The sequence below is a fragment of the Andrena cerasifolii genome, chromosome 12 (assembly GCF_050908995.1).
Source record: "Andrena cerasifolii isolate SP2316 chromosome 12, iyAndCera1_principal, whole genome shotgun sequence".
NCBI classification, from domain to species: Eukaryota; Metazoa; Arthropoda; class Insecta; order Hymenoptera; family Andrenidae; genus Andrena; species Andrena cerasifolii.
Window position 1 is genome coordinate 5,467,356 of NC_135129.1, and position 16,069 is coordinate 5,483,424.

Below are 16,069 nucleotides of genomic sequence, written 5' to 3' on the forward strand. Positions count from 1 at the left end.
TTGAAGAGTAAAGAGAAGAATTGCTTTCAGACATGTCGCATTCAACAGCTGAAGTGTTGGATCTTACACACGATCATGCCTTACCGTTTCGACTACAGTTCGATGATCATTCTTGGAGGCAGCACTTGAATTCGTTGAAACCACTAGGTCTAGCAATTTTGTTGAACACTTGTAACATGGATACTCAAGAGCATTACATGCAATTCTGTTGCCATGTCACTTGTGAAGCTCTGTATAATGAGAATCTTGTGCCAGTTACGAACAGACGGTACGTGCAGCCGCTGTTAACATCATTGTCTTTGGTTTATACGCTTTGTCGCACTGCATTCCCCCCCCCCCCCCCTCGCCCCCCCTTTATTGTATTTACATTATTCAAACTAATTCTTCCAATTCTCAAGCTAATTACGTCCAGTTTATCATACTCATATTCCTAAGACAGTCCAAAAGGTAACCCTTCCAGTTACCAGTAACGTTGATCATACACATTTGTCAGCTACCAGGATCACAGTGTAGAAGATAAGAGTGGGTATCAGGCAAAAGATACAATGCAAAGTTCAAGACAGGTGTATTTAGTGGACGAATCAGGGAGCCTTGGACAGATGTGGTCAGTCCAACCATAGTTATTTTATGTATCCTCCATAATTATAGTTAATCTGTCTGTATGGGTGAATGGAACTCCAATCATAATGTATATAATCATGTGAATGCTAATCATGGGGCAATCTCACACTTCTGTTCTATTCTATCTTTTGCTGAGCTAAAAGCCAATCCGCTAAAGCTGAACGTCTGATTTCCAGGTGCCTATGCGAGCTAGCAAAACAGATAGGGTTCCAAGACCAGGCGCAACATATATTCCAATTGGAACAGCAATTGTCTACGTTCAGACACGTCGTAAGCATCATCTGCTATTCGAGTTGATCGCCTTGTACGTGAATGAATGTGATGAAAATTTCGTGCGTCCGATTGCAGCAACCAGAAATGGTCCGACGAGACATAAAGTTTGCACGATCTTTGAGTATTGCCACGAAATTAAAATTTCCCTTCCCGCACATGGTCGCGGTGGTAGTCAAAGAACGTAGCGGTGGTGGCTTACAGTTGCTGACACAGGGCACAGCGGATATAATTTTGGATTCCTGTATTGAATTTTGGGATGGCCACGATCTTTGCCCACTATCTGCATCCGATAGGTACATCAGGAGCATTAAAATCGTTAAAATCATTTTAACGTCAAATCGTCTGGATAACCATCGTGCCTATGTTTCAGGAAAAAGGTGCAAGATTTTTATCAAAGAACGAGCTTGACGTCGTATTGCACTGCATTTGCATACAGGCCATTGACACGTGGCATTAGTGATAAAATGACGAAAATATATTTGGAGCTTCCCGCGGACAGCAAACATTTATACACGCCTCACAGAAGTCCTACGCCATTACCCTGGGACTTCCGAAATGTTCTTGACCCCAGAGTAAAAGGCATACTTGGGCAATTTCACTCAACTGGCAAGTGCCGAACATCCTCACGCTAATTGTAAGTCACCAAATTATGGAAGACTTTCCTAACTTACTTTCATGCAAACAGATTCCTTGCTGTGCAACGAAAACAAAGACGATAGCGTGAGCGACGTTGATAGTTGCTTCGAAATTCAATGTAATCAAGTCTTTATTGGAATGGTGACTATGCAGTACCAAGCACAAACAGACATGGTAAGATGCTTGCTCAGTTATGGGGACGAGGATCGTTATGACGAAGCCTCGCAGAAAGTTATGAAGAATGTTTGATAGGTACAACTGATCGAGCAACTCGACAGAGCTTGCATACGTTTCGTTCACTTCAGCAAGGAGAACGAATTGAGATCGCGCGTGTTTTCGGAGAAAATGGGCCTGGAAAGTGGATGGAACTGTCACATATCGTTGCTCAGTGAAAGAGCTAGGTATCGTACCTCTATCTTCTCTCGCTAATCAATATCTCTACGAACCACTTTGCTTTGCTTTCTTTTGCTTTTGGATTAATCTGAAAAGTATGGGGCATGACCTCACGTTGAAAAGTATTTAAATATGTTCGTATTCTATACGTATTGAAGTCTGTGTACAAAACATATTCGACACGAGTTATTACACTAATTGCAATTGTACGTTGTTGGTGTTACGATTATCGTTTCGTCGATTAAACTGGATATATGTGATTTTTTGTCAATGTCCGTTCTCTAATCTGTCGTAAATCTAAAAATAAGTGGTGTTGATTGATATGATCTCGTTTAACTAGCTACTCGTCGTAACGATAGATGTGAATGTAAAATATGCATGTACATTACAGGAGACAACAATGGCTGGAGAGATATCCACACATGCCTCCATCGTATATGTTTGTCTATACCTTTTTCTTTCATTACTGTTACAATCTGCATGCTTATTCGTTCTGCTCTCTATTAATATCTCTTCTTATTACGATTACCGTTCTACGAATGCGACGATTCTCGTTTCTCCCTATGATTTTGTGATCTGACACGTGCTTTAGTAATATACTTCAGATCCCAATATTCTTTCTTCTAAATGTTATCCGTACGTTGTTACTGCGTTGATGAACATAGAGCATTCAGTTAAAATGATTGTACTTAAACTAATGGCTTCTGGTAATTACTTTTCGTACAGTTTAAAGGCTTTCTCGTTGGTAGATACAATATTAATTACGTATCATCCCCCGGTACACGTTACAGTTGTTCTATGCACAATACGTTCATATTATACCATATCTCATATTATACCATGACATACAAAAAGAAGTACACGAATAAATGTATGTAACTAACACGCTAATATTAGGTCCGAGAGTCCAGTGGGCTGGTGGGTGAGCCAGGCAGCAGCCATGTCCTCACCCACGCCCTCGGCCCATTCTCATCAACATAATTACTCCTGCATGGATGAGGCCAGCTACTTGCTTAATCGTGTCTCTCCTCGGTATGTTACATATTACCCTCTTTATCACACATAAACACTTAAAGTAAACGTTCATTATTACTTATTACACGTATCTATAATCGATATGAGATCCGTGCTTGTGCTTCGCGATATACGATATGAAAAGAAAACAGAGAGAAAAGAAATGAACAGTCGCCGAAGCTCAGAAACTCTAAGAGCATGCGTTCATACATTTTTTGCTGGCATACATATGCTGCATCGATGTGTTTTGTGTTAAGAATATCCTGCATGAAGGAACAACAGGGAGAACGGGCTTTTCCACGCCATGATTTCTTTTATATTGTAGCACGAATTTGGACAACAGCCGCGCGATGAGTATGTCCGCGCCAAGCGCGATAAACACGGACTTCACCACCGTCAAGTTCGACGACGAGACCACGGAATGGAACGATACAGGGGCATCCCAAGTTAAGAGCGCCATGAGCCACAGGTTCGTTTCATGTCGATGTCAGACAGCTCCGATTTTGTCAGACTCCGACTGCTGTAACACTGTTCTGAATTTGCATGCCAGTCTGTGTCACCTAGTACAAAGGATCGCGAGAACCGGATCGGCACGCTTCTCGTAATTACTTTTCGTTCTCCCCCAAGTCCATAATTGCAAGATCAAACGTTACTTTCTATATTTTAGTTACCATTTCAAGTAATCTCCAACTTATCATAGATAATTGATATTTATTTCTGTATTTCACCTTTTAAAAGCAATTCGGAGTAGAGGTCAAAGATAAGTGATTCAGTGACGAATGAATTTTTAAGCAGGGAACAGGACACAGTGAGGAGCGAAGACAGCGTGCTCATGCAAAGTGTGGACTTGGGATCTGGGCAGGAAGCATGGAGATCATTGAGTTGTCTTACAGACAGCACAGAGCAGAGTGCTCCTGTTAATTTCGATCTGTCAAACAGGGTGAGTTTCTACGTTGAAAATAATGGTACCTAATTCATACGGCTCATAATAATGAGCGTTGTTTTCAGGCAAAACTACCGCGAGGCATCGATAAGATTCGGCCGCACATAGAACTAATAGATAATGTACCCCTTCTGGTATCACTGTTTACTGACTGCAACACTGCTGTCACGAGGGAGATGTTGCACATCATGCAAGACTACGGAGAGGTTGTTTGTGTTCTTGGCTCCTCTGCCAACGCGGAGAACATGCCCATTTTTATGCAAGCAGATGCGGGGTAACTAGTATTTTACTATTGCCAAATCGAACTCTACAATTTTAATTCAGTAATATAAATTGAAACACTGAAATCAACTCAATCTGAAGCTAAGTTATCAAATATATTGCACGATACAATTTTATGCAAAAGTGACATTTTCCTTGTTTACAAAACAGCCAGGAACTTTGTAACTCGTACTGAAGATCGTATCTTTTTCGATTTGAGCAGAAATAATTGGTCGTTTAGGTGTAACGCGAGTCCTTTTTGAAACCGGACCTATGTGTTGATAAGATAACTGGGTGGTGGTGTGATAGTCCGTTTTGGACTTGGTTCGCCAAAATTCCCGCTTCCGCGGTCTTGTAACCTCGATATGAGCATGATTTTGATATGACTCCTTCGTCACCGTTTCAAAATCCATCGGTGCGGAATGACGAACTTTACCTCGATACGGTGTGTAAGGAGTTGTTTTCACAAGTCCAGGATCCATGTAAGACGTCGCGTGAATAGTTGTCATGTCACGAGACCCAGTAATAGATAAAAATGATCTTGGCTTGAAAGATCTCCTTATTTTCCCACTTGCACCTGGGAAAGAAAGCTTGTACACTGTGTCGAAGTCGAATTTGCCTGTATTAGGGGCTGCTAGCTGCTCGTATGTTCCATAATTAACTCTTCGTCGAGTCTTGGAATCAAACCTCATATAAGACAAACCATACGTCGTATCTGATTCAATTTTAGAGGTTGGCTTCGTATAAGGTCTAGTGTACGTTATAGGACGCCTCGGAGGTGGTTGTAAATATACAACATTTTCATTTTGCAATTCAGAATGGCGAAAGTTCCTTGAATTTGTCGCTTTGCGGCGAAGGACTTCAGCAATACACTCCATTTTTATAAAAATATACAATACAAAATTCCATTAACAGAGAGAACATATCACACTCTGCACGATCCTATTCGATTGTCTTACGCAAACATGTACAATGAGTCGCAAAATTATTGGCACAGATTGCTGGGGTCCAGAATTCTGTGAATCGCTGCATATTTTCCTTCTAATAAATTCTATGATTTTAGAGTGGCTGTGGAGCCATTGTATCCACAAGTCTGCCAGAGGGTGCCTGTACTGGCTCCGACGAGGGATGACCAAGGGCCATCACCAGTCGATTTAAGTAGAGCATTGAATTCCGTTGCTTGCTCATTGAGCGTGAAACGCGAGGATCCAATTGCAATCTTCCATTTGATTATGGAGGTAGAAGAATTGGTATTAATCACAAATCCTTTGAGCTCGTCTATTTCCACAAATAATTTGGTACCTTCGATATGGAAATAATCAAGTGCAAAGGGTTGAATGCTCATTTTACTTCATCTATTAACTGCTCGATATCGTCGATTTTTATTGCACACTTAGGCTCGTCATTACATGAAGTGCCTTTGGAATTGCGTACAATTCTGGCTCTGTTGTACAGTCACACTTTCCTTCACTCAAGCTCTGTCTGGTTTCTTTTTGCTACCACCCCTGTTCACCGTCGATCAAGTCTTATGGTTGAGTTGTTTAATCATTCCAATGTTGTCGATATCAATGATCGCCACGCCCATGGATGCTACCATAATGCAGCGTGCGACGGGGAAAAATCAGTGCACCATAAACGGGCAGGTGAGCGGTCACGGTTTTTTTTAATTTTGTACTACCCCTCGTGCTATATCCTTTGCTTCTCAGGTTGCGCTGTTCGTGCTGTGGTGCTACGGCATCAAGTTCTTGCCAACAGTGGTAACGATAGTCTTATCACAGTGCGTCTCGTTTTTCACCTTGTGCCCTGTTTACTTGGGCGCTGACTCTAAATGCATCTACGTGTACCCTGACTCCCATGGAGAGACTTCATGGGGCGGTTGGGGCGCCAAGCCAAACGTCATTTTAGCGGTACAGCATTTCGCTTTGACGTTGTTAGTTTTACATTTAGGTAAATTCTCTTGCTGGTCGATCTTTTTAAATACTATGCATCGTTAATTTGAACAAAATTTAAGGGCTTGATGCTTCTTTACAGTAACAATATCCATAGGCTTTGTACATAGAGACTATTCGATTTGGAACAAGCAACCTTTCAACAATATGGTGTGGTTTTTAGGTGCTCTCTTTACGTGAGTCCAATATTCGTATTCTTCGAAAGTAGTCGCACGATTTAGGTAAAATTTTTGCTATCGTTTCTGTTAGATTGGGCGCACAAGCAGCATTCTCAGGGACTGTGTTCTGCAAATTTTGGAGAGAAGAGGGTCAGAGGATGGAAGACTTTCCTATTCAGGTTCCTTTGTTTTTCTTGGCCTCGCTGCCATTGATCTTTACCATCAATGAATTGATCAAATGGCAAGAAATTAAGTGAGTATATATAATATATTCGTTTGAAGTGTAAGTAGTGGAAAATGTTTAATTGATCGTTGAACCTTTCCAGAGTGAACGTCAGGTATCAAAAGAGAGCTCGACTAGAATTTGGTACAAAGCTGGGTATGAATTCGCCGTTTTGAAGATTTCCATTGGCGGATGAAACGAATAGCCAGGGACACGAAGGTACAGTTAGTTAAATGGTGATAAAATGTGTACATATAGATTTTCGTTGGGTAACAGGACTGGAATACTCAAGTTTCGCATAATACCGTCGCTGTATTAAAATGTGCTCCGTGAACATCGTCCGAATCTTTAATTTATTACTTATTTATTGTAAAGCTGTACGTATTAAACGCTAACGATTCATCGAGAAAAAAGTAATTTTATCTAGGTAATGTTACAGAGAAATGTATAAATTAAATCGGATAGTTATAAAGCTGTTTGACACTTTAAAAGTGTTTGAAATGTTCTATTTGAGAATGAAGCTACGGGCAATTTTACAGCCTCGTAATTATATTAGCGCTTGATACGAAACACTTTTAAAACGCGTATAATTGTTTTCACAGTTCGATAATCGAACGTCAAAGTATTTATATTTTTATATAACGATGTAATTTACATTTTAAGAATTGATGTTCTGCGAACCGTAACATATGCTACTCCGAGCTTATTAGGTATTATACATTTACTTTCCTTTTAATTTTTGATATTTTTAAGCCAGCTGCTTTTTATTTAACTTTCCGGGGCTTCTGTGAAAACGTCGCCTTTATGAAAAAGAAGCATATATTTTATATAACAGAGTTTGATTTATTAAATAGAAAACTCAGTTTAAATTCAATAGATTTTGAACGCATAAGACTCCGAATTTTCTGTATTAGAAAAGAAATGTAATCATTTACTTTTACTTTGGTCTTTCCTACTTAGGATTTGCTGTACAAAGCAGGCAGTATGTAAAATACTTAAATACTACTGCTAGTTAGACTTAATAATTTTGGTATTAGTCGTAGTAAATATGTACGGGTACATTATCCTATGTTTTCGATTTTCCTGTGTTCCTATAGAAATTAATTTATTTTTTCAAATAGATTGATGCACTACTTCAATCAACTTTTTCGGGATGTCTCTTTTTGCATGTTAGCGAACGTTATTTTATATGAATGTTTAAATAAATGGCTTTGTAAGTTACTACAATTTGTGACTGCGAGGTAACCGAAAGAAAAATTACAATTTAAGATATAGATTACTCCGGTATACGAAGAATATTGAAATGTTTCGGCGTGCACTGTGGTTTATAGAACTTGTGATAGAATTTTATCTTGAATTTAACACGGAATACATACTTTCTGTTTTTACAATCATATTAAAACAAATTTTATACAGTTACGTATTTTAACTTTATTACGTACACTATCGAATATAGTTGAAATTGTAAACTGACCTAAGTCATTTGCAATCTGAGCTTTATTAGGTAGATAAATACTGTCGATTGTAAAAAAGGAATTCTTAAGGGATTATTGTTTCGTATATGTACTACTAAAAGCCTTTTTTTATGTTCGATTTTTATAGAAATGGTTAGAGATTTTACTTAAATGTAAATGATTGTAAAGTTACTTGGAAGATGAGAATAAAATGCTTCTTTTAAGTTAAATGTTTCTTAAAAGTTTTATATTTTTTCCTTGTTTCGCGAGTTTAGAAACATATTACCGCGACGTGTGTACGTATAAAGAATAGCAACTTAATTTCCTTCGTTCGTTAATCGAAGGTAGTAGATTGCGAGGTATTTTGGTTTAAAAAATTCAACAAGGAATATGGTATCATCTGTTACGCTTATTTATTATTTTCTGTATAATAATCAAAATCATTACCACAAATATGACTAAACAGAGGATAGCGAAAGTTATAGCTTCGTACAATAATTTCGGTGAGAACACCGACCATACGAACAGATGATGGCGTTGAATACTGATTATAATAGTGTAAATAGCTACCGGAAACAATCTCCATGTAATGTACGTTTTACTAATTCGTGTAACGATCTCACGTGTACTATAAAGCAAAAATTGAATTTCATTGTGATGCATTAGTCCAGAGCAAACAGCTGAATCGAGGAGGGTTCAAAACTACTTACTCGTATGGATATTTCAATATTGCATGGTAAATGAGCAATAGATAAGCCAGAACGGGGGCGGATAAGACGTTAATTATTAACAACGACCCATTAACAAGCGGCATATATGATGACATGCCAACGTAACCCACAGCTACATCAATAGTCGCCAAACTATTAGAATTTCCCTGACGAACAGTGATTGTACGTTTAAAACTCAATTATGCTAAGCTCTCAATTGAATTTTCTTTAATAATTCATCGTTACCTGATAAAAGTAAAATACATTGCCCATCCAAGTGTAGACAAATGTATTTACTTGATGCGCGATACTGTCATTAATAATCCCATGAATCACGCCACTAAAAATGATTTGAAGTGGCACGAGTATTACATTGTGAGGCCGATGAAGCATCGCTGTAATCATGATCCATATTCGTACAATGGAAGACAACGTGATTCTTAAGAACATAGCCCCATTATATTTGATCGTTAAGGCTACACGATAAATATAATTTGCAAAGTTTATTGCGACTAGGACCCAGAAAATTTGTGCTTCGTACATTCCACTGCAACGAAAGAACATGGTGTGACTTTATGAAATGTTTGAACAGATTCACCGTACAAGCAACACGCTTACCTAGTTTCTGGGTACAATGGTACTTTGGCAACGCTATTGCCATGCATATGGCGAAGATAAATACACGCACCGATTATTGTATTAAACATTAACGACTGTTGTTTGTACTTTTTATCCTCGTGTATGAAATCGAGCCATATCAAAAGTGCGAGGGCTAAGAAGGTAGCTCGAATTACTTGGAGACACGTGTACATATGAAAGCAATGTTGAAGGAGAATTGATCATTTAATTACCAGTGATAAGCAAAATTGTCATGCCTAACATACTCTCCTGCTCTATCAAGAAATCAGCTATGTCAGGAAGATGAGCATACTTATCCCCAGTATTATTTAAGTTTCGAAGAATCCTATGCGCTATTAGTAGTAGCAATAGCTTAATGCAAATCTGTGCGTACAAATACTGCTTGTAATTCCTGTAACTAGAATTCGATATTTAGAATCTAAATCTTTTTCGCAGCTCTGAACTTTATGATACAACATGATTCTTACGATCGTAAATGTAAACAGAACTTCATGGCAGAATTATAAAGTAACAACGTGAGAAAAGTGACCCAGTAGAAGTACCAAGTTTGGTGTTCTTCTTCAACAAAACTACTGCCACTGAGGCTAATTGCATGTAGAAATGCGCCAAGTGGAAACAACCAATTTCTTTCCCAATTCTCTGCTTTCTAGTTCATTAATCGAGGCTTTAGTAAACTGTACGATAATGCGTATTATTTGATTTTCTTTACCTCGTGCGTGAAAACTCTGAAATGCTTAATGCTCGCAAGTAAGTAACTGTTGATGATTAAAACAGTTGCTATAAATAATATTATCGAAATTGCAACGAAATTCTTGGAACGGAGTAACGATACGCCTTCGAATTCCCCTAAATAATTTATTACTGCCCAAACAAGTATGTTCAAAATGACGAAAAAGATTGTACTTTTTAATGTAACAGACGTGTAAGACGCTTTCCCTATGAGAAGGCAAAGTACCTGAAATAATTATAGAATTTTGATGTATGATTCGAAATGTTAGATAGAAAATTAAATTTTAATTCTTACATGGCACAAGAAAAGTATGGCTACTGTTATTATATGGAAGTCATATTTTATCATGCTGTTTATAAGCACTTCTTTCATTCCTTTGAGTGCAAGTTTATAAGACAGCACAATATCATCTGTTATGTCATTCGGATGATCTTTAGTATTTAACCAGGCATTATGAAGCTTTATCGCCTCCAAATATTTCTGATACGCATCTGCAAGAATGCGCAGGTACACTGTATTATTAAAAAAGAAAAGTATTTAAGTATATGTAACGAAATTTACCCACATTCGGACTTATAGTCAGTTAGTTTTTGAAAGTGATTGAACACTTGCTTGGCATTGTAATATAGGACGAATAATTTCTTCGGAATGGGCAATTTGTATAAATTGTCCAGAAAAGCAGTTCCCAGATTCGAAAACGGTATTGGCATGCCCAAGATAATGGATAATGTGGATGCAATATCTATCTGTTGTATTTCTGTAATATGATTGTGATTCTGCAGACATTCTTCACCAATTGCAATAAAGGGGACAGTTGTTTCTGGCATTGATGAACCACCATGACCACCAGAATCGCTCATCCCATGATCCCCACAGATAATAAACAGAGAAGAATCATTATTTTGATTCTGAAGACAACAAGTTTACACTATTTTTATAAATACCGAATACGAGTCTCTGCTTTTTTTCTACGTTACAGCACGATCATATGCGGCCAATACAGTTAAAAGAATCGATTTAAGAAATTCATTACACCTACCCATTCTTGGATTCTCGAGTGAATTTTCGAAATTACATTATCCATTTCCCTCAATTTAGTTTTAATTAAAGGATTAAATGGTCCATACACATGACCAATATGATCAAGTCCCAGATAATGAAGAATCATTATTGTCCAATCATTATTACCATGTAACTCTTTTTGTAAATGTCTAGTCACATTATTGTCAACCTGAATTAGTAATTCCGATTGAGTTATATACTACTGCACATGCAATAATTTAAAAGAAATATTGGTGTAAAGTACCTCGGTATAGTCTGTTACAAAGAATGACGTGGTACCGTCATGACGATGGAATAGTGAAGGAAATAATGTAAGCCAAGTTTCATCCCCATAAAATACTGATTTATATCCATATCTTTGGGCCTGGAGAAGCACGTTATCACTAGAAACTGGTTTACCCCCAAAATTCAATGCTACATCAATGAAACTGGGAACTGTACCAGTTGTGATTGCCTATATTGCACAAAGTGTTAGTTGCTTTATATCTTACACTTTTAAAAGCACGACTGTTCAAGTAATTCTGTTTAAGACAGTGATTCCCAACTGGTGGGTTGCGACCCCCAAATGAGTCGTGAAGCCTTTTCTGGGGGTCACCATGGTTTCTGGGTTTTTTTTTACTATTATTAAAATAGAATTATATTATAGCAGGAGGTCACAGGCTATTTGATTACTATAAAAGGGGATCGCGACTCAAAAAAGCTGGGAAACACTGGTTTAAGATATAGCACCTTTATTCTAGGCATCGTAACTGTTGGTGGCTGTACTTTAGATTGAAACAGACAAGCCGAAGAATTGGCAATAAGGCTGCTGGTCACGGGCATAGCCACTTTCCCAACTGATCCTGTTATAAAATCCCACCTCAGAGCATCGATAACCATAACGACCAATTTCTTGACCATTGGTTTATACAGTGTATCTACTTTGACTCTACAAAGTGCATTTAACTATTGAAATGTTATGAGACTCTACCTGACAATCTTATATCAACTCCATTCTATCTTTATACTTTCCCATGAAATTTCTCACTCACCTCACATTTTCTATGAATTTTGGAATGTCGTTTTCTGTTGCTATAGTGTTATCATAATTTATCAAAGGGAAGAACCCGTATAAAAACAATGTGATGGACAAAGGTCCAATCAAAAGTACATAAAACAATATGGCAATATTTTTACCCACTTCCATTTCTGTAACCAGAGGGAAGGAAATGTATACTTTCAAAAAACTATATGTACTATAAACAGCTGGCAGGTTCAAATTACAATCGCATGTCTATGAATCTTTACATGGATAAGGGTTCTACTACTTTACCATGATAGAACATGATTTTGAATTTATTACCGTACCTCTCATTTTTGTTACACTTATCAGTTCGAACGTTTAAAAAATAGGGTTTATAACAATCTATATTTTGTTCCTATAAAACTCTCTGACGTTTCTTATAACTTTAAGGTTAAATTAGAGGTAGACTATAGAGGGTTGCCAACCGTACTATAATATATAGTAATAGTATTGTATGTTTGTATGTACTATATTTTTGTTTAGTGTACTATATGTATATGCACTGTCGGAAAAAGTATAGGTAGACCAAAGGAATGACAAATTCTAAACCAATAATGAGTAGATTTTTTATGGCACACATTTACTTTCACTAATAAAACGCTTAGAACATCTCGACATCGCTATTCTTGCTTGAAACGATAACGGAATGTTTTTCAAATTAGTTTGAACTAGGTACATATACCGAGCCCTTCCAGATTTTACAAACACATGACAAACGTATACAATTCTCCCCCTTTTCCACGAAGGCGGTAAATTTTAAGAAACATAAAACTACCGATCCTGACATGTTTCCTACTTACGAATTATTCGAAATTTCCAAAATCATAAGGGAATACAGCTTATGTGTCTAATAATAAAAGCAGAAGCGACATTACTGTCGAATTACAGTTGTTAATAAACAATTCATCTACGATATACGTTGGGAAGTCCAGGCGTTCTTACAAGGGCTACCAACTAGCCGCGGATTCGATACAATTGGGCTTAAATAATTTTTGCAAGGAAAAAATGAAATTTCCGTATTTTGTTAAAATTTCGACGGTTTCGTAACGTCGTAGCTGAAGGTTTTACGAAAAATCGATGGGAATTTCTTTATACGAAGAACGTTAATTAGAAGTCGCGCTGTATTTCACTGATAAAACCCGAACACAATCCGATCAATAAGTAGAAGCGGACTTTATTTTATCAAGTAGAATTCACTCAGTCAGTGTACAGCCGCAGGGACACATTATGTATCGATAATTGGGATTTTCAAGAAGCACAGTTCCTTACTTTTCGTATCTAAGTTAGACTAGCAGATTGTTTGGCTCATTTAATACATCGTGAGTATACCGAAATTAACGAAAGCAACTAGCTCCCAGCCCACAAAGATCTCCTATTTTCTCACAGGAACTGTTGTTCCTTCCAATCGTACTCAAAGACTTATCACCCTCTTTTTATTCGAAATAATGAGCATGCACCATTTGGAGCAGAGGAACGAATTTGTAGAAGAATTTCTTTGAAAAATGTCTGGCAAGTTGTAATGTGATTCCAGGAGGAAATGGCATCAATAGAAGAGAGTTGGAAAGAGGCAACTGAAAATTTTGATAGTGCAATCTGTGATACATGGCTCGCAAAATTGCAGGAAGCTTATTCCGAGGAGAAGCGTACTTATCACAATCTGGACTCCCTACATGAAAAATTGAACTGTTATTACGAGATTAAAGATAATTTGAAGAATCCTCGAGCTGTGCTTCTTGCTTTATTCTTTCAAAAGTAAGTACTGACGGTGGAACATAGGGAAAGAGTAATGCGATTAAATCCCAATTGTGTTATAGCTTTGAATACGATCCCAAAGCTTTAGATGGCGAAAACAAGAATTTGGAGCAGTTTAATGCATTCGCGGACGAAGCTGAGATTCCTGCTGTAATTAACATTTTACAATATTAAACTGACGTGCTTCTTCTGTAATGAATGACTTACGAGAAATGTGTATAAACTGTTGCTAAATAGGACGCAGAATTAAGGGAGGAAACTTGCGAACTGCTGAAAGTAGCTGCGACGCATAGTACGGATGCTCATAAAATTGGTGGTGCCTTTGGCGGTGAAGACGCTCATTACTTTTTAGATTTGGACATGGCTGTGTTAGGTTCTTCTCCAGAGAGTTACGCAGATTATAGAGACAAAATACGCGGAGAATATACTTTTCTCAGCGAGCCGATGTATATTGCATTGCGTTTAAAGGTAATTACGTAATCGAATAACGATGTATGTATTGTACATGTATATACGCCTCCTTTATACGTGTTTCTTGCAAATCAGGTGCTACAGAACTTTGTGCAAATTCCAAATATTTTTGCCACTAAGGAATTTCGTGAGAAATACGAAGAACAAGCACGACAAAATATACAAGCCGAAGTTGAATTGTTATCTTAGGATCAATAACGAATTCCATGCTTGGAACAGTGTATCTTTATAAGCCTTTTGTTATCCAACATGTTCGTTACTTAATTGAAAGAAAAGACGAGGTTTCGATCGAGACGCACTTCTTTTGCTGTGCTGCTAGTATTTCAACTCCACATAGAGTAAAGTAGCGCAAACGTATATTTTCAATATTAGTCCCTAAAGTGAATTTGTGTAACTATATAATAATAATATACAATATTATTATATATACAGCATGGTGCATTCGTGTCTTACATTTAGCATTAAAGCTATTCAACTTGCAATATCTTCTCAAACAATAACGAAGCAAACATAACTTTAATGCAAAGCCACTGAGAAGACTACTAATTATTAATGTTAATGCTATGTCTCAGACACAAATGTACAGTTTCATGTGTTTATAGTCTATTAAAGTTTTGTTTTGCGTTTCAATGCCTGCTATTTATTTATTCCATTACTTTTCTGTCGAACAGTGGCGGATTTAACAAGGCGGCCGATGAGCAGTTACTACTAGGGCCCCATCCTTAAATAATATTATGATTTTATCCAAGGACTATATTTTTTTCTATACTTTTCTGTACACTTGCTCCCTTTTAGTAAAGTAGCTCTTCATTTCCCCTAAAAAATGGGCCCTTCAGAACGTTTGCCACCTGGCCCTTTTTTCTTAAATCCTCCACTGCTGTCGAAGCTTCTGAGGCGGAACACTGAATTTGATTTCACAAAGATTTTATACTAAGAGAGCTTAGACAAATTTTTGTTAATTGTTCGCATATACATACACTCATCTCTTGGCTGTTGCCTCCAATAACAGTTACGCGTGTATGTCATTTGTAACTGAATATTACCAACTTTATATGTGCATTCCATTCGAAAGGAAGAAATATTTTAAATATCGTTATATTGACTGGAATATTAATTAAACTCGTAAATGTACAATTGCTACAATGTAAAACAATGCCAATAGAATTGTGGAACTTGTCATATATACAATTTACTTCATTTGACTACTTGTGTTATTATAAATGTTTAAGTATGTTAACGTGAGATAAAAAATATATAGAGAACAAAATATTATTTAAAACCTAGTGCATACTGTTCCCTAACATTGAGCGAACTCTGATTGTTCAACCGACCATGCTAATCACAGTTTCTTATCACAAAGAGTCACTACTGTTTAAGTGTCGCAAAGAAACTGCGTTCTAAGCTTTTATCTTATTGTTACATAGGAGTTTTGTAATTTTTCTTCTAGAACAAAATGGAGAACTTCTATTCGCTCAGAAGTTAATATCTTTAGACGAATTGTTAGTTCAAATTAATTTTCGTGCAAATTAATCGACGTGCAGCTTTACGGTCTCGTTAAATTTCGCCTCGAATAAATGAAATGTTAATGCGTGATAGAGAATATTGATCGAATCATCTAACCTTTGTATCCCGCAGGCCATTTCGAAGTTTGCAATCCATTCGATCCAATCCAAACGCATGTACTCCAAGCTTGATCGACTCCAGGCAATTAAACCAC

General features: G+C 37.3%; 4 protein-coding genes across 13 annotated transcripts in view; 2 read left to right on the top strand and 2 right to left on the bottom strand.

Moving 5' to 3' along the window:
* Positions 1–8,159, top strand: part of L(2)k05819 (transmembrane protein 94-like protein l(2)k05819) — an 11,151-nt gene extending 2,992 nt beyond the window's left edge. Inside the window, exons 10-27 of one of the 6 annotated variants that reach the window (XM_076824501.1) lie at positions 31–268; positions 494–604; positions 798–891; positions 970–1,187; positions 1,265–1,500; positions 1,580–1,704; positions 1,783–1,931; positions 2,315–2,362; positions 2,821–2,955; positions 3,263–3,406; positions 3,730–3,877; positions 3,946–4,154; positions 5,205–5,379; positions 5,539–5,784; positions 5,848–6,088; positions 6,173–6,266; positions 6,340–6,501; positions 6,575–8,159. In XM_076824501.1, coding sequence (XP_076680616.1) covers positions 31–268; positions 494–604; positions 798–891; positions 970–1,187; positions 1,265–1,500; positions 1,580–1,704; positions 1,783–1,931; positions 2,315–2,362; positions 2,821–2,955; positions 3,263–3,406; positions 3,730–3,877; positions 3,946–4,154; positions 5,205–5,379; positions 5,539–5,784; positions 5,848–6,088; positions 6,173–6,266; positions 6,340–6,501; positions 6,575–6,647 — 2,846 coding nt within the window. In that variant the 3' untranslated portion in view covers positions 6,648–8,159. The remainder of the gene's footprint in view (positions 1–30; positions 269–493; positions 605–797; positions 892–969; positions 1,188–1,264; positions 1,501–1,579; positions 1,705–1,782; positions 1,932–2,314; positions 2,363–2,820; positions 2,956–3,262; positions 3,407–3,729; positions 3,878–3,945; positions 4,155–5,204; positions 5,380–5,538; positions 5,785–5,847; positions 6,089–6,172; positions 6,267–6,339; positions 6,502–6,574) is intronic. The other 5 variants (XM_076824502.1, XM_076824505.1, XM_076824506.1 and 2 more) reach the window with 5 other exon arrangements.
* LOC143375433 (mediator of RNA polymerase II transcription subunit 16-like) overlaps positions 1–16,007 on the bottom strand; it is a 27,182-nt gene extending 11,175 nt beyond the window's left edge. Inside the window, exons 1-14 of one of the 5 annotated variants that reach the window (XM_076824509.1) lie at positions 12,379–12,837; positions 12,098–12,254; positions 11,796–11,994; positions 11,311–11,520; positions 11,044–11,235; positions 10,570–10,912; positions 10,299–10,495; positions 9,984–10,229; positions 9,742–9,920; positions 9,487–9,665; positions 9,254–9,407; positions 8,882–9,182; positions 8,636–8,802; positions 8,317–8,553 (exon numbers count right to left, since the gene is read on the bottom strand). In XM_076824509.1, the coding sequence (XP_076680624.1) occupies positions 8,322–8,553; positions 8,636–8,802; positions 8,882–9,182; positions 9,254–9,407; positions 9,487–9,665; positions 9,742–9,920; positions 9,984–10,229; positions 10,299–10,495; positions 10,570–10,912; positions 11,044–11,235; positions 11,311–11,520; positions 11,796–11,994; positions 12,098–12,254; positions 12,379–12,391 (2,769 nt within the window). In that variant the 5' untranslated portion in view covers positions 12,392–12,837 and the 3' untranslated portion in view covers positions 8,317–8,321. Of the gene's footprint in view, positions 1–8,316; positions 8,554–8,635; positions 8,803–8,881; positions 9,183–9,253; positions 9,408–9,486; positions 9,672–9,741; positions 9,921–9,983; positions 10,230–10,298; positions 10,496–10,569; positions 10,913–11,043; positions 11,236–11,310; positions 11,521–11,795; positions 11,995–12,097; positions 12,255–12,378; positions 12,838–15,972 lie in introns of those variants that run through there. The other 4 variants (XM_076824507.1, XM_076824508.1, XM_076824511.1 and 1 more) reach the window with 4 other exon arrangements.
* LOC143375436 (uncharacterized) lies at positions 4,148–5,181 on the bottom strand. The gene has a single exon (XM_076824516.1). The coding sequence runs from the start codon at positions 5,017–5,019 to the stop codon at positions 4,276–4,278; it is 744 nt and encodes a 247-aa protein (XP_076680631.1). The 5' UTR covers positions 5,020–5,181; the 3' UTR covers positions 4,148–4,275.
* On the top strand, positions 13,071–15,631 carry LOC143375437 (uncharacterized). The gene is made up of 5 exons (XM_076824517.1): positions 13,071–13,448; positions 13,661–13,881; positions 13,944–14,031; positions 14,119–14,349; positions 14,428–15,631. The coding sequence occupies exons 2-5, from the start codon at positions 13,667–13,669 to the stop codon at positions 14,539–14,541; spliced, it is 648 nt and encodes a 215-aa protein (XP_076680632.1). The 5' UTR covers positions 13,071–13,448; positions 13,661–13,666; the 3' UTR covers positions 14,542–15,631.
* Positions 16,008–16,069: the final 62 nt, after the last annotated feature.